At 37.8% G+C, this 20101-nt stretch overlaps 2 protein-coding genes and 1 pseudogene across 2 annotated transcripts; 1 reads left to right on the top strand and 2 right to left on the bottom strand.

The window, feature by feature from the left end:
* Positions 1–194: 194 nt before the first annotated feature.
* On the bottom strand, positions 195–337 carry LOC148362002 (U2 spliceosomal RNA; annotated as a pseudogene).
* Positions 338–2941: 2604 nt separating this feature from the next.
* On the top strand, positions 2942–4680 carry LOC148362001 (uncharacterized). Its single transcript, XM_088343035.1, has 2 exons — positions 2942–3636; positions 4614–4680. The coding sequence occupies exons 1-2, from the start codon at positions 2978–2980 to the stop codon at positions 4678–4680; spliced, it is 726 nt and encodes a 241-aa protein (XP_088199161.1). The 5' UTR covers positions 2942–2977.
* A 3538-nt stretch (positions 4681–8218) lies between these two features.
* On the bottom strand, positions 8219–19612 carry LOC148362000 (uncharacterized). Its single transcript, XM_088342879.1, has 2 exons — positions 19381–19612; positions 8219–11742 (listed from the first exon to the last, which is right to left on the bottom strand). Exons 1-2 carry the CDS (start codon positions 19517–19519, stop codon positions 10283–10285), a joined length of 1599 nt encoding a protein of 532 aa, XP_088199005.1. The 5' UTR covers positions 19520–19612; the 3' UTR covers positions 8219–10282.
* Positions 19613–20101: the final 489 nt, after the last annotated feature.

Here is a 20101-nt window from a genome sequence, read left to right as displayed (position 1 = left end):
AGTCTGAACAAGATTCATGGAAAAATAAAAAAAGGGGGGGGGGGTTTAAGGGTTATTGATCTATCTTCGTTATTCATTATCCATTATCCGTTATCGGTCAGTTCATAATATGCTACAAAGCCTAGGAGCCGGGACACTTACTCTCAGCCAAAAGGCCAAGCTAAGGTCCTAGCCTAAAGCTTTGCTGCGATCATTGCGAATGCACCGTTCCCGGAGGTACTGCAATACCGGGCCGATGCGTGGAGTGGACAGAACAAGCTCTTATTCCATCTCCGGAATGCAAAAATCAAAGGCCAAGCTAAGGACCTAGCATCAAAGCAAAAGGCCAAGGCTCAATTATGATGAACTATACGGCCAAGCTAAGGACCTAGCAGCACAACTGTGTAAAGGCATTTATATGTCACCTGAAGACAAACCAATTTTACCAAAACATTTATATAAATGGGCTGCTATAGTGAGTCACGGTTCAACGCATGTGTCAAAGGGAGGGATGGTTAGACTAGTCAATCAAGTATACACAACTTATGGTTTTAACTCCTATTCAAAAAGATTTTGTAGAGCATGCCTAATATGTGCCAAACATAATGCACAAGGGAATTTAAGGCCAAAGAGGGGACAATTCCCCAAACCAGACTATCCGTTTCAACATATACACATGGTTTTCATAGAATTGAGTCAGAGTGAAGGGAAACGGTTCTGCCTTGTAATTATTGACTCATTCTCAAAGTGGATAGAACTCTTCCCCACAAAACACCCAGATGCGTTGACAGTAGCAAAAGCCCTATGTCAGGACATAATTCCACGATATGGAATACCGGAAAAAATTTATAGTGATAATGGCTCACACTTTGTCAACCAAATCATTACCAAAATAGGGCAAACCTTCCACATAGATCTAAAGAACCATTGTGCCTATCACCCGCAAAGTGCCGGACTAGTTGAAATGATCTGCATTTATATAGCGCTTTTCAAGTCAATGACTTCCCAAAGCGCTTTACATTGTGCTTCACATTTCCTAATAGCGGCCGTGATCTGTGCAGCCATGTAAGGCGCTAACCTGCTTATTGGGGGTATTGGGGTTTCAGTGTCTTACCCAAGGACACTTCGGCATGTAACACGGACAAGCCGGGATTCGAACTGGGATCCCTTAATTCTAAAACGATCGCTCTACCTCCTGAGCTACAGCCGCCCCAAAGTTGAAAGGATGAATGCTACAATTAAAAATAGACTCAGGAAATGTATGACTGAAACCAAAAGACCATGGACTAAATGTCTTGACCTAGTCAAATTATACATCAACATCAAGTACAAGCGGCCTGACGCCGTACGAAACGATATTTGGTAGACCGTACCAATTGCCGTTTTTTAAGAACATGTGGGAAACAGATGAAGAAAGTACATAAGCAGATTACATGAGAAAAATGTTGCAGCACCAGAAGCAACTGGCAGATCGCAATAATAATGATGATACACTTTCTATGTCTCCACAGGAAAGCCAGTTAGTTGAACCAGGAGATTGGGTCCTGATAAAAAGCATAAAGAAGAAACACTGGCATTCACCTAAGTGGGAGGGGCCCTACCAGGTGTTGTTAACCACAGGCACAGCAGTAAAGATTGCAGGACGAGCACATGGGTTAATTTGACAAATTGTAAGAAAGTAATTAAAAATGACTAAAATAACTATTTCTATCTTAGCATACGCCGTAACCGTCCTCATTTGCGTCATTTTTATAGAGTTGTGGTACCTGCTGTAGAGCTGTAGTTCCTCAACGAAACTTTCAGAGGAAGGCTGGCTACAAAGGGGGGTGTAATTATAGTTTGCAGTCGTCTCAAACCAGTGAAGATTGTCCACAACTCTGGAAGTATTAGGAGGAATTGCAGATCTACAGGTAGAATGCTCATTTTAACGCATATACAGCTATCTTAACCGCAAAAAGGTGATAAACCTAACATTTAATTGGTCCTTCCACTACAGGCTAAATAATGGGTCCCTAGCTATACTTGATAATAATCGCACTCACCGCTGCTGGCTTGGTTCACACCCATGGACAGGTCTGCACCATACAACGCATACTGTCGAATCATACAGCATGCACTCCTTGGTTAATATCGTGGACCTATAACAACTCTGTGACAGTGACTGTGCCACCAAATGCCACCACCGTGATGTCCATACCGATAACCTCCTTAAAAGGGTTCCAGGGAGGCAGTCTAGGGGGACAGCCAACATATATTACTGGGCAAGTGTGGGAGGAGTACTGGTGGTACCTGTTTGGACACGGAGCGTTCCAAGAGTGGGAGTATTTGGTTACAACGGAAGCAGGGGAGTACTGGACCCCAGGGGACAGCTCGGAGGCCCAGTATTTCAAAAATCGGGTTAAATTGCAGCATCAAGGAAGCAACTTACAACTGACTATAACCGTTACAAACCAGACAATTCGTCCTCCGGGATCCGATTTTTTCAACAGCACGTGCTGGGGTTTCACGTTATGGGCCTGGTCCTCGGGCACCCCTTTTTCCCGGTCGTAGTGTGTGTAAATGACAGCATAAAATCGACTGATCAGCCAAAATTAAGTAACTACTCTCTAACGACAAATATCACATCAGTAAGCGTGTCAGTCGAAGACATTGATGGGTGGTTCAAAGTTACCACAGGAATTTCAAGAATAGATAACAACTGGTTGCTAATGGCTGAGCAGGCGGCATATGCTGTCATGACTGATTGTGTTGTGTGAATGGGTGCTCGCCCCCTTTTGCGGGTTGTACCATCCACTCTGAAGAGTGCCTGATAAACGTAATGAATAATACTGTACCAAACGGAAACTGCTCTTTCTGGGATCAAACCTACCCCATAGCAACAGTTGAAAAACATAAGCCTGTGTTTTCTAAAAGAGTAGCTCAAAATAATTTTACCTGTATAAATAGAACCGGACATGGTGACAGTATAAGTAGTCTGAATGGTATACAATGTCACCAAATGTTGACAGTCAATATAACATTTAAACCACTCTCCCGGAGTGACATCTGGTGGTGGTGTGGAGGAGACAAGTTGTATGATAGACTACCGTACAATACCACAGGATTGTGTGCATCTGTGTCTCTTATTTTACCTGTGTCTATAACCGCCACCACAATCCCTGAATTGCTAACATCTGTGAAGAGCTTGTTACCACATGCATGGAAAAGTAAAAGGTCTACCTATGCCTGGAGTGACAATGATCCTACATACATTGACAGCATCGGTGTTCCAAGAGGCGTACCAGATGAATACAAATTAGCAGATCAAGTAGCAGCGGGTTTTGAATCTTTGATATGTTGGTGGTGTACAATTAATAAAAATGTTGACCGAATAAACTATATCCATTTCAATGTACAGAAGTTAGGAAACAAAACAGAACAAGGTTTCTCCGCCATACACGAGCAACTCTCTGTTACCTCCCTCATGGCTTTCCAGAACCGGATTGCTGTTGATATGCTACTGGCTGAAAAGGGAGGGGTCTGTTCTATCTTTGGTGACCAATGTTGCACGTTCATACCGAACAACACGGCAGCAGACGGAAGTCTGACAAAGGCCCTGGAAGGCCTCAGGTCACTTAACGACAAGATGAAAGACCACTCAGGAGTTGACACATCAATGTGGGATGGTTTTGGAGATATGTGTGGAAAATATAAAAAAATAATAATATCAGCTATGATGGCTGTGGCCGTTTTTGCGGCGATTCTCACATTGTGTGGATGTTGTTGTATTCCGTGCATAAGAACATTGCTAACGAGACTAATTACAACAGCTCTTGCCCCAATGCAGGCAAAGATGGTACCTTTGTATGCTCTGTTGCCCTCGGACACCGATGCTGACGATGACTCTGGCAATTACCATAAAAATGACGATGGTGAAAATAGTAATGACACAAATGTTGATGATGATTGCCTGTCTCTGCATTTTCCTGATTTTACTCAGATCCTGGTGATTATGGCGGCAACCTCTAAGTGTAACAACTGTTGTTGTATTCATGATTTCTCTGTTGAAAATCGTATTGCGAAGTGACAGTTGAATGAAGTATTAATATCACCAGTTGGATAAACAGGAGGGAATGTTAGGATTATATAATTATATTTATCCTACAGTTGACATTAATATGTTATATGTGTTCTCAGCCATTTTGAAGAGTTCTCAGCCCGTAAGCTGCTCTTCAAGGCCATGAGTTGTTTTTTGTACAGCCTGTCTTTTTTTGTCTCACATACCAATGGATGCACCCTGACCTGGAATTAATCTGTGCATGCCATAACTCAAGTTGTTCTTCACCAAAGAGCCTGGGAAGAAGAAGGGGAGGTGCCCAGGACAGAGGTCACCTGTCATCATCGGATGGAAAGCAGGCCTTCGAAAGAAGATTAATTAACTCTACGTAGCAAAAGTTAGAATACGGTCTCAATTTGTTAGATAGAATCCTGCCCCTCAGTAAATTGAGACTCATGTATGATAGGGCAAAATCTTAATAAAAAGAAAGGAGATTCGGAGATTTCTTCAGAGTGATTTGCGTGATTGGCGGCATACATTCTCCAACCTCTCCTTGCAAGATTCTAATTAATCTGATTCTCTTTGTCTTTTGTTTCAGAGCGTTTTATCATAAATGTTGGAGACTTAAACCTAACAACTACAATATCTACAAAGTGACGGCTTAGTGCCCCTACACGCCAATGTATGCAATTGAGAATTAAATGGTCCTAAAAATACAAATATTTTCTTGTACAGTCAAACCTATATATACAATATTCATTTGTTCCTAGATTGTGCTTGCATGTGTAATTTCCCGCATCTTAAATTAATTTTGTCATAAGAAATAGCAGAAAACAAACGAATCCCTTCCTGGATCGGGCTTGCGTTGAGAATTTCTCCAACACATATTTCATATAAGAAATAATGTTTTTCCAGTCGATCAATTGAACATATTTTTCTCACAAGACATGATATATGGAACAGACCTTTTAAAAAACTGAAACCATGAATAAAATTGTTGACAAACCACTGTTGAATAAAAAGGGATTTATGTTTGAATAAAATGTCCTCATTATTCCAAATACAAGATACAAAGTGAGAAAAGCCTGTCAGTGGAAATAAGACATTTCACTAGTAAAATTACTACCGTAAATTCCGGACCATAAGCCGTTACTTTTTCCCCAAACTTTCAACCCTGCGGCTTATTCAGTGATGTGGCCAATTTATGTAATTTTTCTAACGGCCGCCTGCGGCGCTCAAGTACAAAAGGTAAGATTTAGACCGGTGCAATATTTGCACAGAGGAAGACTGCAACTTCACTAAAAACTGGCCGCATGCGAAAGGCAACTTTTTCTGCCAGTGGATCCTGACAGCGTGGGGCAGCATAAAAAAATCCACCATAACCAAGCTGGTCTGCTACGTGACGGAGAGGAGGGCACAGAATCAGGAGTGGATGAAAGTTCCAGCGACAATGAGCGCGAGTCCGGCTGCGGGAGCATGGGACGACGTCTATATGACACTGTTTCTTTCCGACACTGAGGAAGACAACTTGATGGCTTCAGTTCTAAGGAGGAAGATGAGGACGGTTTACAGTGATTTTTACAAGTACGGTTTGTTTTTTAACAGACCCGTTTACTGTGTTGCGAGCATGTGGCTAGCGTGTTGCTACCATTAACTGCCCTGTCAGGCACCGTTTGGGATGAAAGTTTTATTATTATTATTAAAGCTTTGAAAACTCTCTCGGTGTATCGTCTTTCTTTGTAAATATGTGTAACCATGTATAATATGTATTTGCAACTGTATATTTTTGTAATGTATTTTTTTTTTTTTTTTTTTTGGACACTCAATCTGATATGTCTTGTACGGGCCAATTAAAAAGAAGGGGCGTAACAAACGCGGGGTGACGCGAAGTGGGGACCAGTAAAGGTGAGTGTTTGTGGACACGGCGGACAATAGTGGATATATATTTTTCCTACCCTTACCTTTGGAAATATACACTTTTTCCCTTGGATTACTTTCAACGAGACCCGGACTCTGCAGGTCTGCATCAAATCTTAAGTACCGGTATCATTTTTCATTCATTTTGCTGGCTGTTATTCCTTGGACTGTATACTTTAATGAAGGACATTCAGTTTCAATCGCGGGATTTAAAGTCTGGTGTGGGTCAATTTTGTGTTTGTGACACATTTTATTAATGTGGGCGCATGTGGCTTATATACAGGTGGGTGCAGCTTATAATCAGGTGCGCTCTATAGTCCGGAATTTACGGTAACTAAAAAGTATTATGTGCAACCCAGTATGGACAGATTATGGAAATCAATCGTTTTTCATATAGAGTTTGAATTTTTCATCAAGTCTAACACCCAAATGATTTCAAACGACTAACCACTGCGCCGCCGTGCTGCCCCTTGTGTAGACATACTATCATACTATTTTGGTCCAACTTTTTATGTCGGAGATAAAATATTTACCAAAATCAATTTTTAAAGAGATTAGATGACAAATTGATGCTCAACAATACCAAAAGCGTTGTAGAAAATCGAAAAATAGAATTAGCCCGTTCCCCTCCATAATATTTGGATAACCAAGAATGTCTAGCACTTATCTCTTGTAGTTGCACAACTTGTAACCATTCATTCATTCTCTGCGTGCTTGTTCTCACGAGAGTTGAGGACATCTAAGATTGATTGGCAGGCATTCACAGGACAGAGAGACAGACACTTTGCATTCACACAATTTGGACCAATGTTACCTCTAATTTTCCATGGGTCTGAGGGGTCACAAGTCGGTGAGCAATGCTTGAAACAACAGTGAGCAACAGCAATCCCAAGTGTGGCAACTAATCCATTATCAAACATGTCCAAAACTTGACATCAAGTTACATTTTGCTGAGTTTCCGGCATTGCAAAAAAAAAAAAAAATCACTTTTGAATGAATTGACTAATGTATTAATGCAAAGGTTGTATGGCCTACAAACGTCATTTGTTTTTACAACAATTCTTTCACAAGATTTCCATTTCTTTTTTTCCTGGTATCTTTTGTCGAATAATACTAACATTTTTGGGGGCTTAGTTAGTCGGTTGCACGATACACAACTGTATTTAATCACATTTTTTAGTGGAAGTACAATGTTGGCAACAAGATTGACTTGGTATAATTGGAAATTATTTGAATGCAACACAAACTTTTTCTTCTTTTTCTCCTCCGTGTTACATGTCGAAGTGTCCTTGGGTAGTACTGAACCCCTAATGCCGCTAATAAGCAGGTTTGCGCCCTACATGTCTGCGTGGTCGCTATTGGGAAATGTGAAGCACATTGTAAAGCACAAGTCATTGACTTGAAAAGCACTATATAAATGCAGGCCATTTCATTTCATTTTAAATTTTTTAAAATTTATTTGAAAAAATATTGTGTTTATTTTTTCCTGTTACTTTTTTTTTGTTCTCTATTCACTTTCTTCCTTTGTTTCTTTCTTTTTTTTCCTGAATGTTTCCTTCTTTTTTGTCTTTCTTTTTTTTCTCAGCTTTTCACTACTTTTCATTTTGGTATTTTTTCTTTTTTGTTCTATTCCTTTCCTTTAAGTCACTTTGTGCATAGTTTTACATAATACTTGGTCATATAGGGATGAACGAAGCAAAAACAACCTGAAGAGCCGTTTAGGACCCGAAAGAGACGGTTCCTTTTAGTGAGCCAAGCCGAAGAAGCCGGTTCTCGAAAAACTCTCCTGACTTTACTCAACTTCGTTCTACTTCGACCTTGACTTCAAAATACCGCATTTAGAACACAACGTCAGGGGAACCCTTGTATCTTTACCTTCATGCACTGTAACTTTGACTTAATTCGCTTCTTAATTAGCAATTTCGAGCCCTGATTTTTGTGAGCTGGCTAGATTTTCTTGTGCGCGGAAAAGCTCTGGGTAGTGCACAATTGCGCACACAAGCAGCTTAGAGGGAACATTGCGCTGGGTAGATTTTCTTGTGCGCTGAGAATGTGCAGGCAGTGCGCGATTGTGCACGCGCGCAGCTTAGAGGGAACATTGATTTAGACTGGTCTCCGCTCATAAATATAGGAATGATCTTGGCAACTCTGATGAAAGTCACGGATAAATGCTAGAGGGGTTGCAAATTATTCAACTCAAACCAGCTGTTCAAACTTTAAACACTTGAAAATAAGATAATTCAAAATTAAATCACAATGTAAAATCAGAACAAAGAAAAGACGGTCTTAAAAGCAACTATTTATTGGTAAAAGAAGTAAAGAAACAGTTCTGATTTGCTAATGAGACGGCGATACAATGACACTAGTCTGAGTACTTCCATGACAATCACACAGCTAAGCTGATGCAAGTTATTTACACATTTTAGAGAAATACAAAAGAAAATATTCACATTTAATGGCGTAATCACAGTTTAATATAAGAACAAAAATGTTTCATTAGTTCAGGAGGTAGAGCGCTCGTCTTGGGATCAAGAGATCGCAGGTTCAAATCCCGGCTCCTCCGTGTTACATGTCGAAGTGTACTTGGGTAAGACACTGAACCCCTAAATGCCCCTAATAAGCAGGTTGGCGCCTTGCATGGCTGCACGGCCGCTATTGGTGTGTGTGAATGGGTATTTAGCACATTGTAAAGCGCTTTGGGAAGTCTTCATCGCTTTGGGAAGTCTTCATCGCTTTGGGAAGTCTTCATCGACTTGAAAAGCGCTATTTAAATGCAGATCATTTCATTTCAGGAATAAGGTTACAGTCAAATCGAGACACAAAAGGATGAAGATCACTGAAACCCAAAACATCAAAACAAGGGCTGATGGTCACAATTCAAGTTTATCCTGTGTCAACTTAACAACTAGGAGACCTTACAAAAATGGTCAATTTTAAAAACTAAAGAATATCACTCAAACAAACAAATGAACTTATGACTTTAATTCACAATTCAAATATGCGTACATGAGATACAAGCTAATGAAATCCACATTAAAGGCATGCTTTGATTTCAGGTACTAAAAAAGTATATATTGTACATTCATACAATCACAATCACATTTAAAAGGAGCATGGGGTGTTGCACCAAACCAAGTTAAGGATTTAACCCGGGATATAAATATTATCTTGGTTGAAGAAAGCATCAAATGGGTTGCATTAAAGCAAGTTAAAGTTAACCGGCTCTGTATTATGATGATTTCTTTTCAACAGCAGGTGTTTCCAACATGATATTCCTTAAACAGAATGCTGTTTCAATGAACAGGTGCGCATAGATACCAGGTGTTGTCCTTTCCTTATTAATAGTGATCGTGTAACCTTTTTTTCTTCTACTTTCAAAAGTTCATAAAACTTGATCAAAAGCTGATGTTCAGTATCCATAAAAGATCTTGGGGAACTTTTCCATCGTTGATTCTGAGATGGAGTCTATTTTAGGATTCCATGAACACACATTTATTCTAACTATCTACAGCTGGCTTGGCATAGCCGCGCCTTTTTGGGGCGGCAGTGGCTCAGAAGGTAGCGCGCTCGTCTTGAGATCAAGAGTTCGCAGTCCGTGTTACATGTCGAAGTGTCCTTGGGTAAGACACTGAACCCCAAATGCCCCGAATAAGCAGGTTAACGCCTTACAATTCTGGACTATGTGTAATGTAAGATCAAACATCAAACATTCCGGTTCATCATCATCCCCCCCGGAGGAAAACAAAGCCTACTTACAACAAAGACAGTTAGTTCTTTGTTCCTTTATCTCTTTGTTTCCTTATCCTCACTGTAAATGTGGACCTGGAGTCGTCCAATTTCGTTGTCACAGCATATCCAATGTTGTAACAATGACAATAAAGGCATATTCTATTCTATTCTATTCTACATGGCTGCACGGCCGCTATTGGGAAATGTGAAGCTTAAATGCAGATTATTTCATTTCATTTTATCGAGACTCTGCAAACATGTTGCCCACTAAGCCAAACTAGAATAAGCTGGGCTTATTCAGTTAGGCCATCTTGATTAAGTACACTTAAAAAGTATAACATTTTAACATGTGTGTACAAATGACGTTCAAAATTACTCCAGAAAAGTGGAAAATTGAACATTCTGAAGAGACATCATAGTTATTACTGTTATTGATCATTTAATTTCATATATTAAATCAAAAAGACAATTGAGGCTGCAACACATTTGAAAATAAAACATTTTACAAAACAACAATAAAAAACTGGCTAAGTTTAGACTTTATTGACGTCATTTTTACACAAATGAGTTCAGTGGTAGCTGTTATTTTTCTTTAATGTAAAAGCAAGCTGTGAGCTTTTATCAAGCAGAGTGATAGCTGCTATTCTCACCAGCACACTTGTGATCGTGGACTTTGACTTGACTAGAGAATCTTTGACCACAAATTGAACAGGAAACATGTCTCTCATCAGCGTGGATTGTTGTGTGTCTTTTTAAATGTGCTTTACGGCTGAATTTTTGACCGCAAACTGAGCAAGAAAAAGGTTTTTCATCAGTGTGGGTTCTTGTGTGTCTTTTTAAGCTTTCTATATGGCTGAATTTTTGACCGCAAACTGAGCAGATAAAATGTTTTTCACCAGTGTGAATTGTTAAGTGTCTTTTTAAATGTGCTTTGCGGCTGAATTTTTGACCACAAACTGAGCAGAGAAAAGGTTTTTCACCAGTGTGGATTCTTGTGTGTACTTTTAAGTTTTCTTTCCAGTTGAATCTTTGACCACACACTGAGCAAGCGAAAGGTTTTTCATCAGTGTGGCTTCTTGTGTGTACTTTTAAGCTTTCTTTCCAGTTGAATCTTTGACCGCAAACTGAGCAAGCAAAAGGTTTTTCACCAGTGTGGGTTCCCGTGTGTACTTTTAAGCTTTCTTTCCAGCTGAATCTTTGATCGCAAACTGAACAAGCAAAAGGTTTTTCACCAGTGTGGATTCTTGTGTGTACTTTTAAGCTTTCTTTCCAGTTAAATCTTTGACCGCAAACTGAGCAAAGGAAAGGTTTTTCTCCTGTGTGGGTTCTTGTGTGGATTTTTAAGTGTGATTCATGGGTAAATTTTTGATCACAAACTGAGCAAGCAAAAGGTTTTTCGCCACTGTGGCTTCTTGCATGTGTTTTTAAGTGTGATTTCTGGGTGAATTTTAGACCACAAACTGAGCAGTCAAAAGGTTTTTCACCTGTGTGGGTTTTAACATGTCGTTTTAAGTGGGATTTATGGGTGAATTTTAGACCACAAACCGAACAAGGAAAGGGTTTTTCACCAGTGTGGATATTTGTGTGGCTGTTTAAGTTCCCTTTCCGACCAAACTTTTGACCACAAACTGAGCAGGAAAATGGTTTGTCACGAGTATGGACAATTATATGGGATTTCAGATGATCCTTGCGCTTAAACGCTTTGCCACACTGCGAACATTTGTGATATATTTTATCACATTTTGACTGTTTGTCACCAAAATTGTGAGCAGATTTGGACGTTTCGTCATCATCTGTTGCACTGTGTTGGCAGGAGCTAGTGCTTGGAGACACCCTCTCCTTGTTTTCTCCATGTTGACTTTTGGAGGGTAAACAGACCCCAGTCACGCAAAACTCTCCAAAACATTCTTCCTTTTTGACGTCACCAGACTCAAACTTTTCCTCCTTTTTTATGGGATCAGGCTCCAAAACTTCCTCTTCCTTTTTAAGTTCAACTGTCTCTAAAAACTCCTCCTCCTCTTTTTTAATGGCAGGCAACTTTGTCTCCTGTTGCCAAGGAAGACGATTTTCTTGACTGATGTCTGCAGGACACAAGACACACATGGTTTGAGAAAATATGTACACACACAAAACAAAAAAAAAAAAACATTTGAGCATATCTGCAAAAAATTAAAACAAATATTGACGAAAAAAAACATGTTTTACAAGAATATGGTCCTTGTTAACCTAAACTCTTTATTCTATGTGTATTGTCATAAAAAACAATAAAGACAAATGACAAATACGCTTGTTATGTGACAAACATCATCACCAATGTTTCCTCTAAGGTGCGAGTGTGCACAAGAAAATCTATCTAGTGCATAAAAATCAGGGCTTGAAATTTCAAAATTAATTCCCTAGCATATTTGTCCAGAATTACAATGCATGTGGGTACAGACAACACCGGTTCCCTCTGTGTAGATTGAGTAAACAAAAACTAAAATAAGCACGAATGTATACTGGAGCTGGAAGAACGAGGGTGGGGGTGGAAGCAGGGGAAATAGAGATGATTGGTGGGTGCACTAACTTTCAATAAAATTCTGCCTTTGCACAGTGTGTTAAACATATCTCTGCTTGACTATAGTTATGAAACAAAGTGACATTGTTTGCTTCTATTGTGTTGCAAAACATCACAGGAGTCTGACTGATCATTTATATGAAAAATATTTTCTTAGGTAGCTGAAAAATGTTGGTGTTACATTCACATAATCTGCAAATAATTATGGTAATCCTTTTGCAAACACTACTTCTACCCAAAGTGTGATTAAATAGTCCTGTATTCTGCAACTAACTAAATGAATCCACAAAATTATAAGATACTTTTTTAATGTAAAAGTGTTTTAAAAACAAGTCATGTTTTTGTATAGCCCTTAATTACAAGGAGTCTCAAAGGGCTGCACAGACCACAGATTATTGCAAACTACAGACTATTATTAAAACAACTGATGTTTGTAGGCCGTGCAACCTCTCTAATAGTACATTAGCCAATTCATTAATATGTGAAAAATAATCGACTATTGCCGTAAACTCAGCAAAATGTAACTTGATTTGATTACAAGTTTTGGACATGTTTGATAATGATTTGGTTGCCACACTTGGGATTGGTGTTGCCCACCGTTGTTCCAAGCTATGCTCAACAGACTTTGTGTGAAAGCTCGGTCCGTGAAGGATTGAGGGTACATTGATCTGTGACATTACCTCAAAAATATATATACAGAGACCCCTGACTACTCAGCGTTTCAGGTATCACTGATTCACTTTTTCATGGGTTTTTAATAGAACATTTAATAGAACATAAACAAAAATGAATGCATTGTGCATTGTTATTAAGACAGCAGGGTAGAGATTAGAGAGGGTGCTGTGTTGGGTGAGTGTGGCTGTTTGTGTAGACGAATGTTATAGGCTGGTGTGACTGTGTGCGCAACTGTGATTGACTGACAGAATACACCAGCCGGTTTTGGCATGCGCAGTCAAAGTCTCCAAATCAAAACAAAGTAGGAAGGATAGCGGCACTTTTCTTTTAGCGGCTCGTTACATTAAAAATAGATACGTCAATTGAATCAGACTCTGAGGAAATCAATAACGCGAAGAAATGCTGGTCACCAGCAGGTGCTTCGTGGTAGCTCCTAAAGCTACCATACTGAGGTTTTTTAACAGGAAACGAAAACATGAAATTCTTAAGCAAGGGGAAAAAAAGGGACAAATGTTTATTTAAATGAACACTTAAACCTAAAAAACTCTGACATTGCAAGACAAGCTCGATTTTTGAGGAAAACAAAAAGATACAAGGAACTTGGACTTCAAACTTCAAAGTATACATAAAGTTAAACGGCACTCTAGAAAGCAAAAATAATTTGGATTCGAGAAATTCAGTAGCTGGATAGATTTACCTGAAGGCCTGGATAGAGTGGTAAATACATACGACAATGGACAATCTCGGACAATGATGGATTGAAAAATGCAATGATATTCTGGACTGACAACATGGACACTTTTATTACAGATCACAATGAAAAAAATCTATCATAATATATTGTTAGGCATTATTGATCACACTGACTACAATAATTCAAAATTAGATGAAATCGATCCTGACCACAAATTGCTATCAACTAGTTTGGACAATTGCAAATATTATACTGGAAATGAATATAATACTTTTGTTAAATCTGAAGGGAAATTTTGAATAATTTTCAATAATTCAATTCAACAGTAGACGCATGTACACAAATTTTGAAGACATTACAGAATGCTTGCACCACTTTGAGAACCCGTTTAGTGTGATTGCAGTTTCAGAAAAGTGGTTCAATGATATAAAAGGGAGTTGATTTTGAATTAAATTACTATAATTTGAACTATGTAAATAGAACAAAAAAATAGGAGGAGTAGCTATATATGTCCACAAAAGATTTAAATCCAAGATAATTCAAAACATGTCAATTGTCATCGATGATTTACTTGAATGTCTTACAGGAGAAATTATATATAAAAAAGCGGATAAATATTATAGGCAGTTGTGTATAGATCAAATCTTGAAACCTTTACAGACTGTGCTGAAAAAACATATTCAAAAATCAGCAACAAAACACTATTCATCTGTGGAGATTTCAACATAGATAATGAATCCAAATAAACATGCTTGAAAGAAAAAAAAAACACCTTATATAGAAAATTTATTAAACTAAGAACTGAGGAAGCCGAATGCCGATATAAAACGTATAAAAATAAATTGACAGGAATAATTAGAGCGAGTAAGAAATTATACCATACCAATTTATTACATAATAAAAAGTAATATTAAAAGTAATTGGGATATATTAAATAGTATAATAAAAGGAAAGAATGTAAGTAATACATATCCAAACTATTTTATTAAAAAGAACCGTGAAAATTATAATTTAAATCAAGTTGTGGAGAATTTCAATAGTTATTTTTGTAAATGTTGGACCAGAGCTAGCTGCAAATATCCCAAAGTGCCGTAGTAAGCAATTTGAGTCACTGATAAAAATGAACTCCAAGACCATGTTTTTATCTGGGGTTATGGAATCAGAGATCTTAGACGTGGTTAACAACTGTTAAAACAAAACGTCTATGGATTGTTTTGACATCGATATGGTACTAGTTAAGCAAATTATAAATAGCATTGTGAAACCATTGACCTACATATGTAATTTATCATTTCTAACAGGCAAATTTCCAAATCAAATGAAAATAGCAAAAGTTATACCAATTTACAAAAATGGAAACAAACACATTTTTCCAAACTATAGACTGGTATTTCTGCTTCCTCAGTTCTCTAAAATATTAGAGAAACTTTACAATAATAGACTAGAACAATTTGTAGATAAACATAAATAGATTAATGAAAGTCAATATGGTTTTAGAGCTAACAGATCAGCAACAATAGCTATTGATGCAGTAGAAGAAACCCCCCATAGCATAAAAAAGAAAAGAGATACACAGTTGAGGTATTTATTGACTTAAAAAAAGGATTTGATACCATTTATCATAATATACTATTAAAAAAGCTGGAAAGATATGGTATCAGGGGCTTGGCTTTGCAATGCATTCAAAGTTATTTGACGGGAAGGAAGCAATATGTGAAAATGGGAGAGTTGTCATCTGAATACTTGGACATCTGTTGTGGAGTACCACAGGGTTCTATCCTGGGTCCAGTTATTTAATTTATATATTAATTATATTTTTAATGTTCAAAACTATTAAAATTATTAATATTTGCGGACGACACTAACATTTTCTATCCAAATGATAACTATATTGATTTGGTAACCTGCATTAATCGTGAATTCATTAACCTAAAAGTATTTGGATGGATATAAATAAATTATCTTTAAATTTAAATAAAACCAAAGTAATATTCTTTGGTAATCGCAAAGCATATCAAGATTTAGAAGTAAAAATCGATGGTGCTGCAATAGACATTGTATCAGAAATTACGTTTTTAGGGGCCATAATAGACAATAAATTAAGCTTGAAAACACACACCAGACACATAAAAACTAAGGTATTTAAAAGCATTCCAAATATTAATAAAGCCAAATTCATTTTAAACTATAATGCATTGTATTTATTATATTGTTCTCTAGTTCTGCCATACTTAACATATTAATAATAATAATAATAATTTCCTTTGTATTGTCATTCTTTGTAACAATGTACACAGAACGAAATGTCGATACACCTGACCCGTTGTAGCGAGTCGATGCAGCCGCAGCCAACAGAGGGCGCCGCCATTATACCAATTAGGTATGTCTCGGCCGAGGCGCGAACCAGCGACCTCCCAGTCTCAAAGTGGGCACACTACCATCTAGGCTACTGAGCTGGTAATACAGAACTCTGGGGCAATAATTACAAAAGTTCACTACAGCCCTTTTATCCTTCAAAAATGTGCAATAAGAACACAGGGTAGGATATCAGGATCATATTAATATTTTATTCATGCAGTCCAAATTAAAAAAATTGGATGATTTAATAACATTTTTCACTTCGCAACTGTTATTTAAGGTCAACAAAAACATGGTGCCAGAAAACATCCAACAATTATTCATTCGGAAAGAGGGAAATTATAACTTGAGGGGCTGTAGTAAATTCAAAATCCCAAAGGTGAGAACAACCAGGAAAAGTATGTGTGTGTCTGTGTGTGGAGTCAAACTTGGGAATAATTTACAAGATTAGATCAAACAATGTCCAACTATTCATGTGTCCAAATTTAAATACAAAAAAACATTACTGGCGAAATACAGGGATGGAGAAAATGGGATATGAGTGAGATCGGAAATACTGCATTTAAAACTATGGTTAACTTTGTTATTAATGTTGCTATTATCATATCATAACTTTTATTATAAATATCGTTTTTATTGTTATTATCATTGGTGCCGCAGTGATGTTTGGCAACTAGTGGCATTAAGACGTTGAGGGATGGGTATTACGAAAATTAGTTAAGAAAAATGTTATTATTGTTTGTATATATATATATATATATATATATATATACACCACAGCCATATCCCCCTATTGGGAGGTGGCTAGACTTGTTTCTGACTCTTTTTGGGAGATTGATTCAGAGGAGGGGATGCCCAGCCCCTTCGCTCAACCCAACTGAGGCGTTGGGAGTCATTAGGTGACCAAATTCCAACCCCTAATGCTGAACACCAAGCAGGTACCAATGTTTAAGTCTTAGGTATGACTTGGCCGAGGCTTGAACCACAACCTCCCAGTCTCGAGGCGTGCGCCATACCCCCAAGGCTATGATTTGTAAAATGTATTTAATAGAGAAGATAAAGGGGTAGGGAAAATAAACATCTGCTTCTGACTACCCCTTTTCGAACATGTTATGTAACATTATTTTGTTGTTGACTCGTTGTTTTTGTCCCGTTTTTATTTTAATATTCGAAATAAAGTTTTTATTTATTCATTGGATTTCTGCATTAGCGATAAAGAGAGTGATGAAGCAAGGGCCATACAGGGGTGGAAGAGAATGCATGTTCGTTAGTGGGTGTTCTTCCCTCATACCTGAACCTGCACGTGTTTTTGATAAATGTCCTCAAATTTCCTTTTATTTTTTGTATAATGACAATAATAATGACAATAATCAACTACAAGTATGTGTTTTATGTTTTTATTTGTTTACCTATCATTGTTATTTTGCTACGCTCGTATACTTCGTTGGTAATTACTTAATCTCGAGGTGTAAGGGATCTTAACAGTATTCTTTATTACAAACGTGTTTGTATGTTAATTTTGTTGTATTCCTTAAAGCAAGGTTATTTACTTTATTTAGAGCGGACATAAAATAAACTTTTCTATTGAAGGCTATGCTTTTATTTTGAAGGTGTCCAGGTCTATATGGGCATTTGGAAAAAGACCAAGATCCAAACAAACTTAGGTTTAGCATACTTCATGAAGGAAAAAGTGAGTCTGTTAATAAAAAGGAGAAGTGTCATGAAGAGTGTCATGTGATGAGAACCTGGTTGACAATGCCACAAGGAATTACTGTTTGTCATCGAGCTTGTAACATATCAAATGAGAAGAACTATGTATTTTAATTTTCTTTTTAACAGGTTTTACGTTGCTACACAGTACAATTGATAAAAACTGTATTTAAATAAAACACTGAGAAGCATCAATTATAAAGCTTGACCATCATTCAGTCACGGAAGCCGAAATAAGTCTGGCCCTTGTGGGCTTTTATGAAGGGGTGACGCCATTTCGCGGATTTTCACTTTTAGCGAGTGGTTTGAGTTCCCAATAATCACAAACACCGAGGGTTCTCTGTAATGCTTAGATAAATCACATTTTACATTATAAAGGGCTCATTTTTAAAAACAATATGCGACACAAAGGGCTATACAAATAAAAATGACTTGACTTCACATTCATATTTAAAAGAAAAATCAAAAGAGCCATGACAATGCAAAAAAAAGAAAAAAAAAATTGGTGGCAGAGATGAAAGTTCGATATTGCTGGTTCCGTTTCTGGGAATCAGCAAATCGCATCGTTAGCCACGCCACTCGGGGTTTGATTGACAGCAAGAGACGTTTAGCAAAGAGCAATTGGGCTAAATGTAATTTGTCAAATTGGCATTTGTCAAAACAGGCTTCGGTTAAACAGAAATTGGCAAAAGAGTATTCGGGAAAAGCACAGTTTGTAATAAATAGTACTTTGTTAAAAAATAGAACTATTGCAATTATCTAAATATCAACTGAGGTACAATTTTAATTAAAATAGTTTGCCATTTATTGTATGTCTGTTTTGTAGTGGGCGCAGGATCTCAGGATGTAAAGCGCTCGTCTTGAGATGAAGAGGTCCCAGGTTCGATTGCCAGCTATTCTATGCTATTCTATGTGATGTGTTGAAGTGTCCTTGGGCAAGACACTGAATCCCTAGTGCCCCCGATGAGCAGGTAGTGTCCTTGCATGGCTGACGCTGCTATCGGTGTGTGAGTGTGTCTGAATGGGTAAGTAAAGCACATTGTAAAGCGCTTTGGGAGGTCTTCAGTGACTTGAAAAGCGCTATAACAATGCAGACCATTTACATTTAAGGCAGTTTTAATTAATTTAATATGCCTTTATATCTGATTTATGGGACCTTTGGGCTTCTGTACTTGATGTACATATACAACAAAGAATACATGTACATGGGCTTTTATTTTTTTATATGAATATTTTATTTGATTGTGTCCCGTTTTAGATTTATTTAATTAACACAGTATATCGGATTACAAAGACATTGGCATTTTGTGTTAATGACAACAGAGAAAATCTTAAATCTATGCATTATAATAATCTCTGCGTGTCGCTTATGCACAATAGCGTCTGTCTCGGCCTCTTACAGAAATGACGGGGGTCAAAATCAGATGGCAAAACTTTATAAGTTTCGGAGCATTTTATGATGATGCTTTTCTTTGGCACAACAGAGCAAAAAAAGTAGACGAAGGAGTAAATGAATTAAAATGTTGGCTAAAACACTCGTCTTGTGAATAATAGACTTGTATTATGTCCACTTGAGCGTATATTTGATTAGCTCTCCACGACAAACAAATGGACTCCACCTCCTAGCAGCCCCATCAAGATCATTAAATAGGAAAATAACAAAACATATCCTGTATAGACTGTGGGAGTCGAAAATAAAGTGTTATAGAAATTAAGGTGGCCAACCTGCTCTCTTCAGCGCAACTTGTAGATGCTTGCTAATGCTAGCTTTATTTATCCTTAGATTTTCGCGCTCGTTCTCTCCTTGCACTTCTGGAAGCTCCTGTTTGAAATTTTCTTTCCATCTGTCACACATTTTAGCCATCTTTAAAGCTCACCATAAACTCTCTTAAAGAATTATATGTAGATTTTACTAATGGTTTGAGCGCAACGCTACGTCGTAAACCTGGGAGTGACAGAGAAAACAAAGGGTGGGCAGAGCTTTAGGCAAACAACTTCCGGTTCACAGAACAGCTCACCGAAGTTTCCTTTTTTCTTTTTGCAGGATTACGTCAGTATATTTTATGAAATGTTTTCTTATGAGAGAATACTAACAATTTTCCAACATTTTATAAACATGGAGTTTGGAAAGGACTGCTAAACATGCTAACCGCAAACGTTTAGGGCAGGCGTCAACCATTTTCAAGCTTAGATTCGTCAACAACTTATCGTGTTATTATTGTTATTACCAGGTTCGTTATACTGTAGTTGATTAATGAAAGAAGAGTCAAATACTAAAAGCACACACAAAAAAATTACCTGATAATCACGATGACACAGCACTTGTGATCTACTTCCAGAACAGGTCCATCGGCAACCCAGCTGGCCTTACGCAACACCCTGGTGTCCGCAGGCACCACTTTAGAGACCCCTTGTTTAGGGAATGCGCCATCTTGTGGAGTCACTT

Source organism: Urocampus carinirostris, chromosome 8, assembly GCF_059441175.1.
Source record: "Urocampus carinirostris isolate Australia breed hairy pipefish chromosome 8, RoL_Ucar_1.0, whole genome shotgun sequence".
Lineage (NCBI taxonomy): Eukaryota > Metazoa > Chordata > Actinopteri > Syngnathiformes > Syngnathidae > Urocampus > Urocampus carinirostris.
The sequence above is the reverse complement of the archived record's forward strand: the minus strand, read 5'-3'. Positions and strand labels throughout refer to the sequence as shown.

Excerpts from the sequence above, each read along its gene's own strand:
- LOC148362001 (XM_088343035.1), top strand. The coding sequence starts at position 2,978 with ATGTTGACAGTCAATATAACATTTAAACCACTCTCCCGGAGTGACATC. Across the intron at positions 3,637-4,613 it reads TCAGGAGTTGACACATCAAT|AGCGTTTTATCATAAATGTT; the intron begins GTGGGATGGTTT and ends CTTTTGTTTCAG.
- LOC148362000 (XM_088342879.1), bottom strand. The coding sequence starts at position 19,519 with ATGGCTAAAATGTGTGACAGATGGAAAGAAAATTTCAAACAGGAGCTT. Across the intron at positions 11,743-19,380 it reads AGTTGCGCTGAAGAGAGCAG|ACATCAGTCAAGAAAATCGT; the intron begins GTTGGCCACCTT and ends TGTGTCCTGCAG.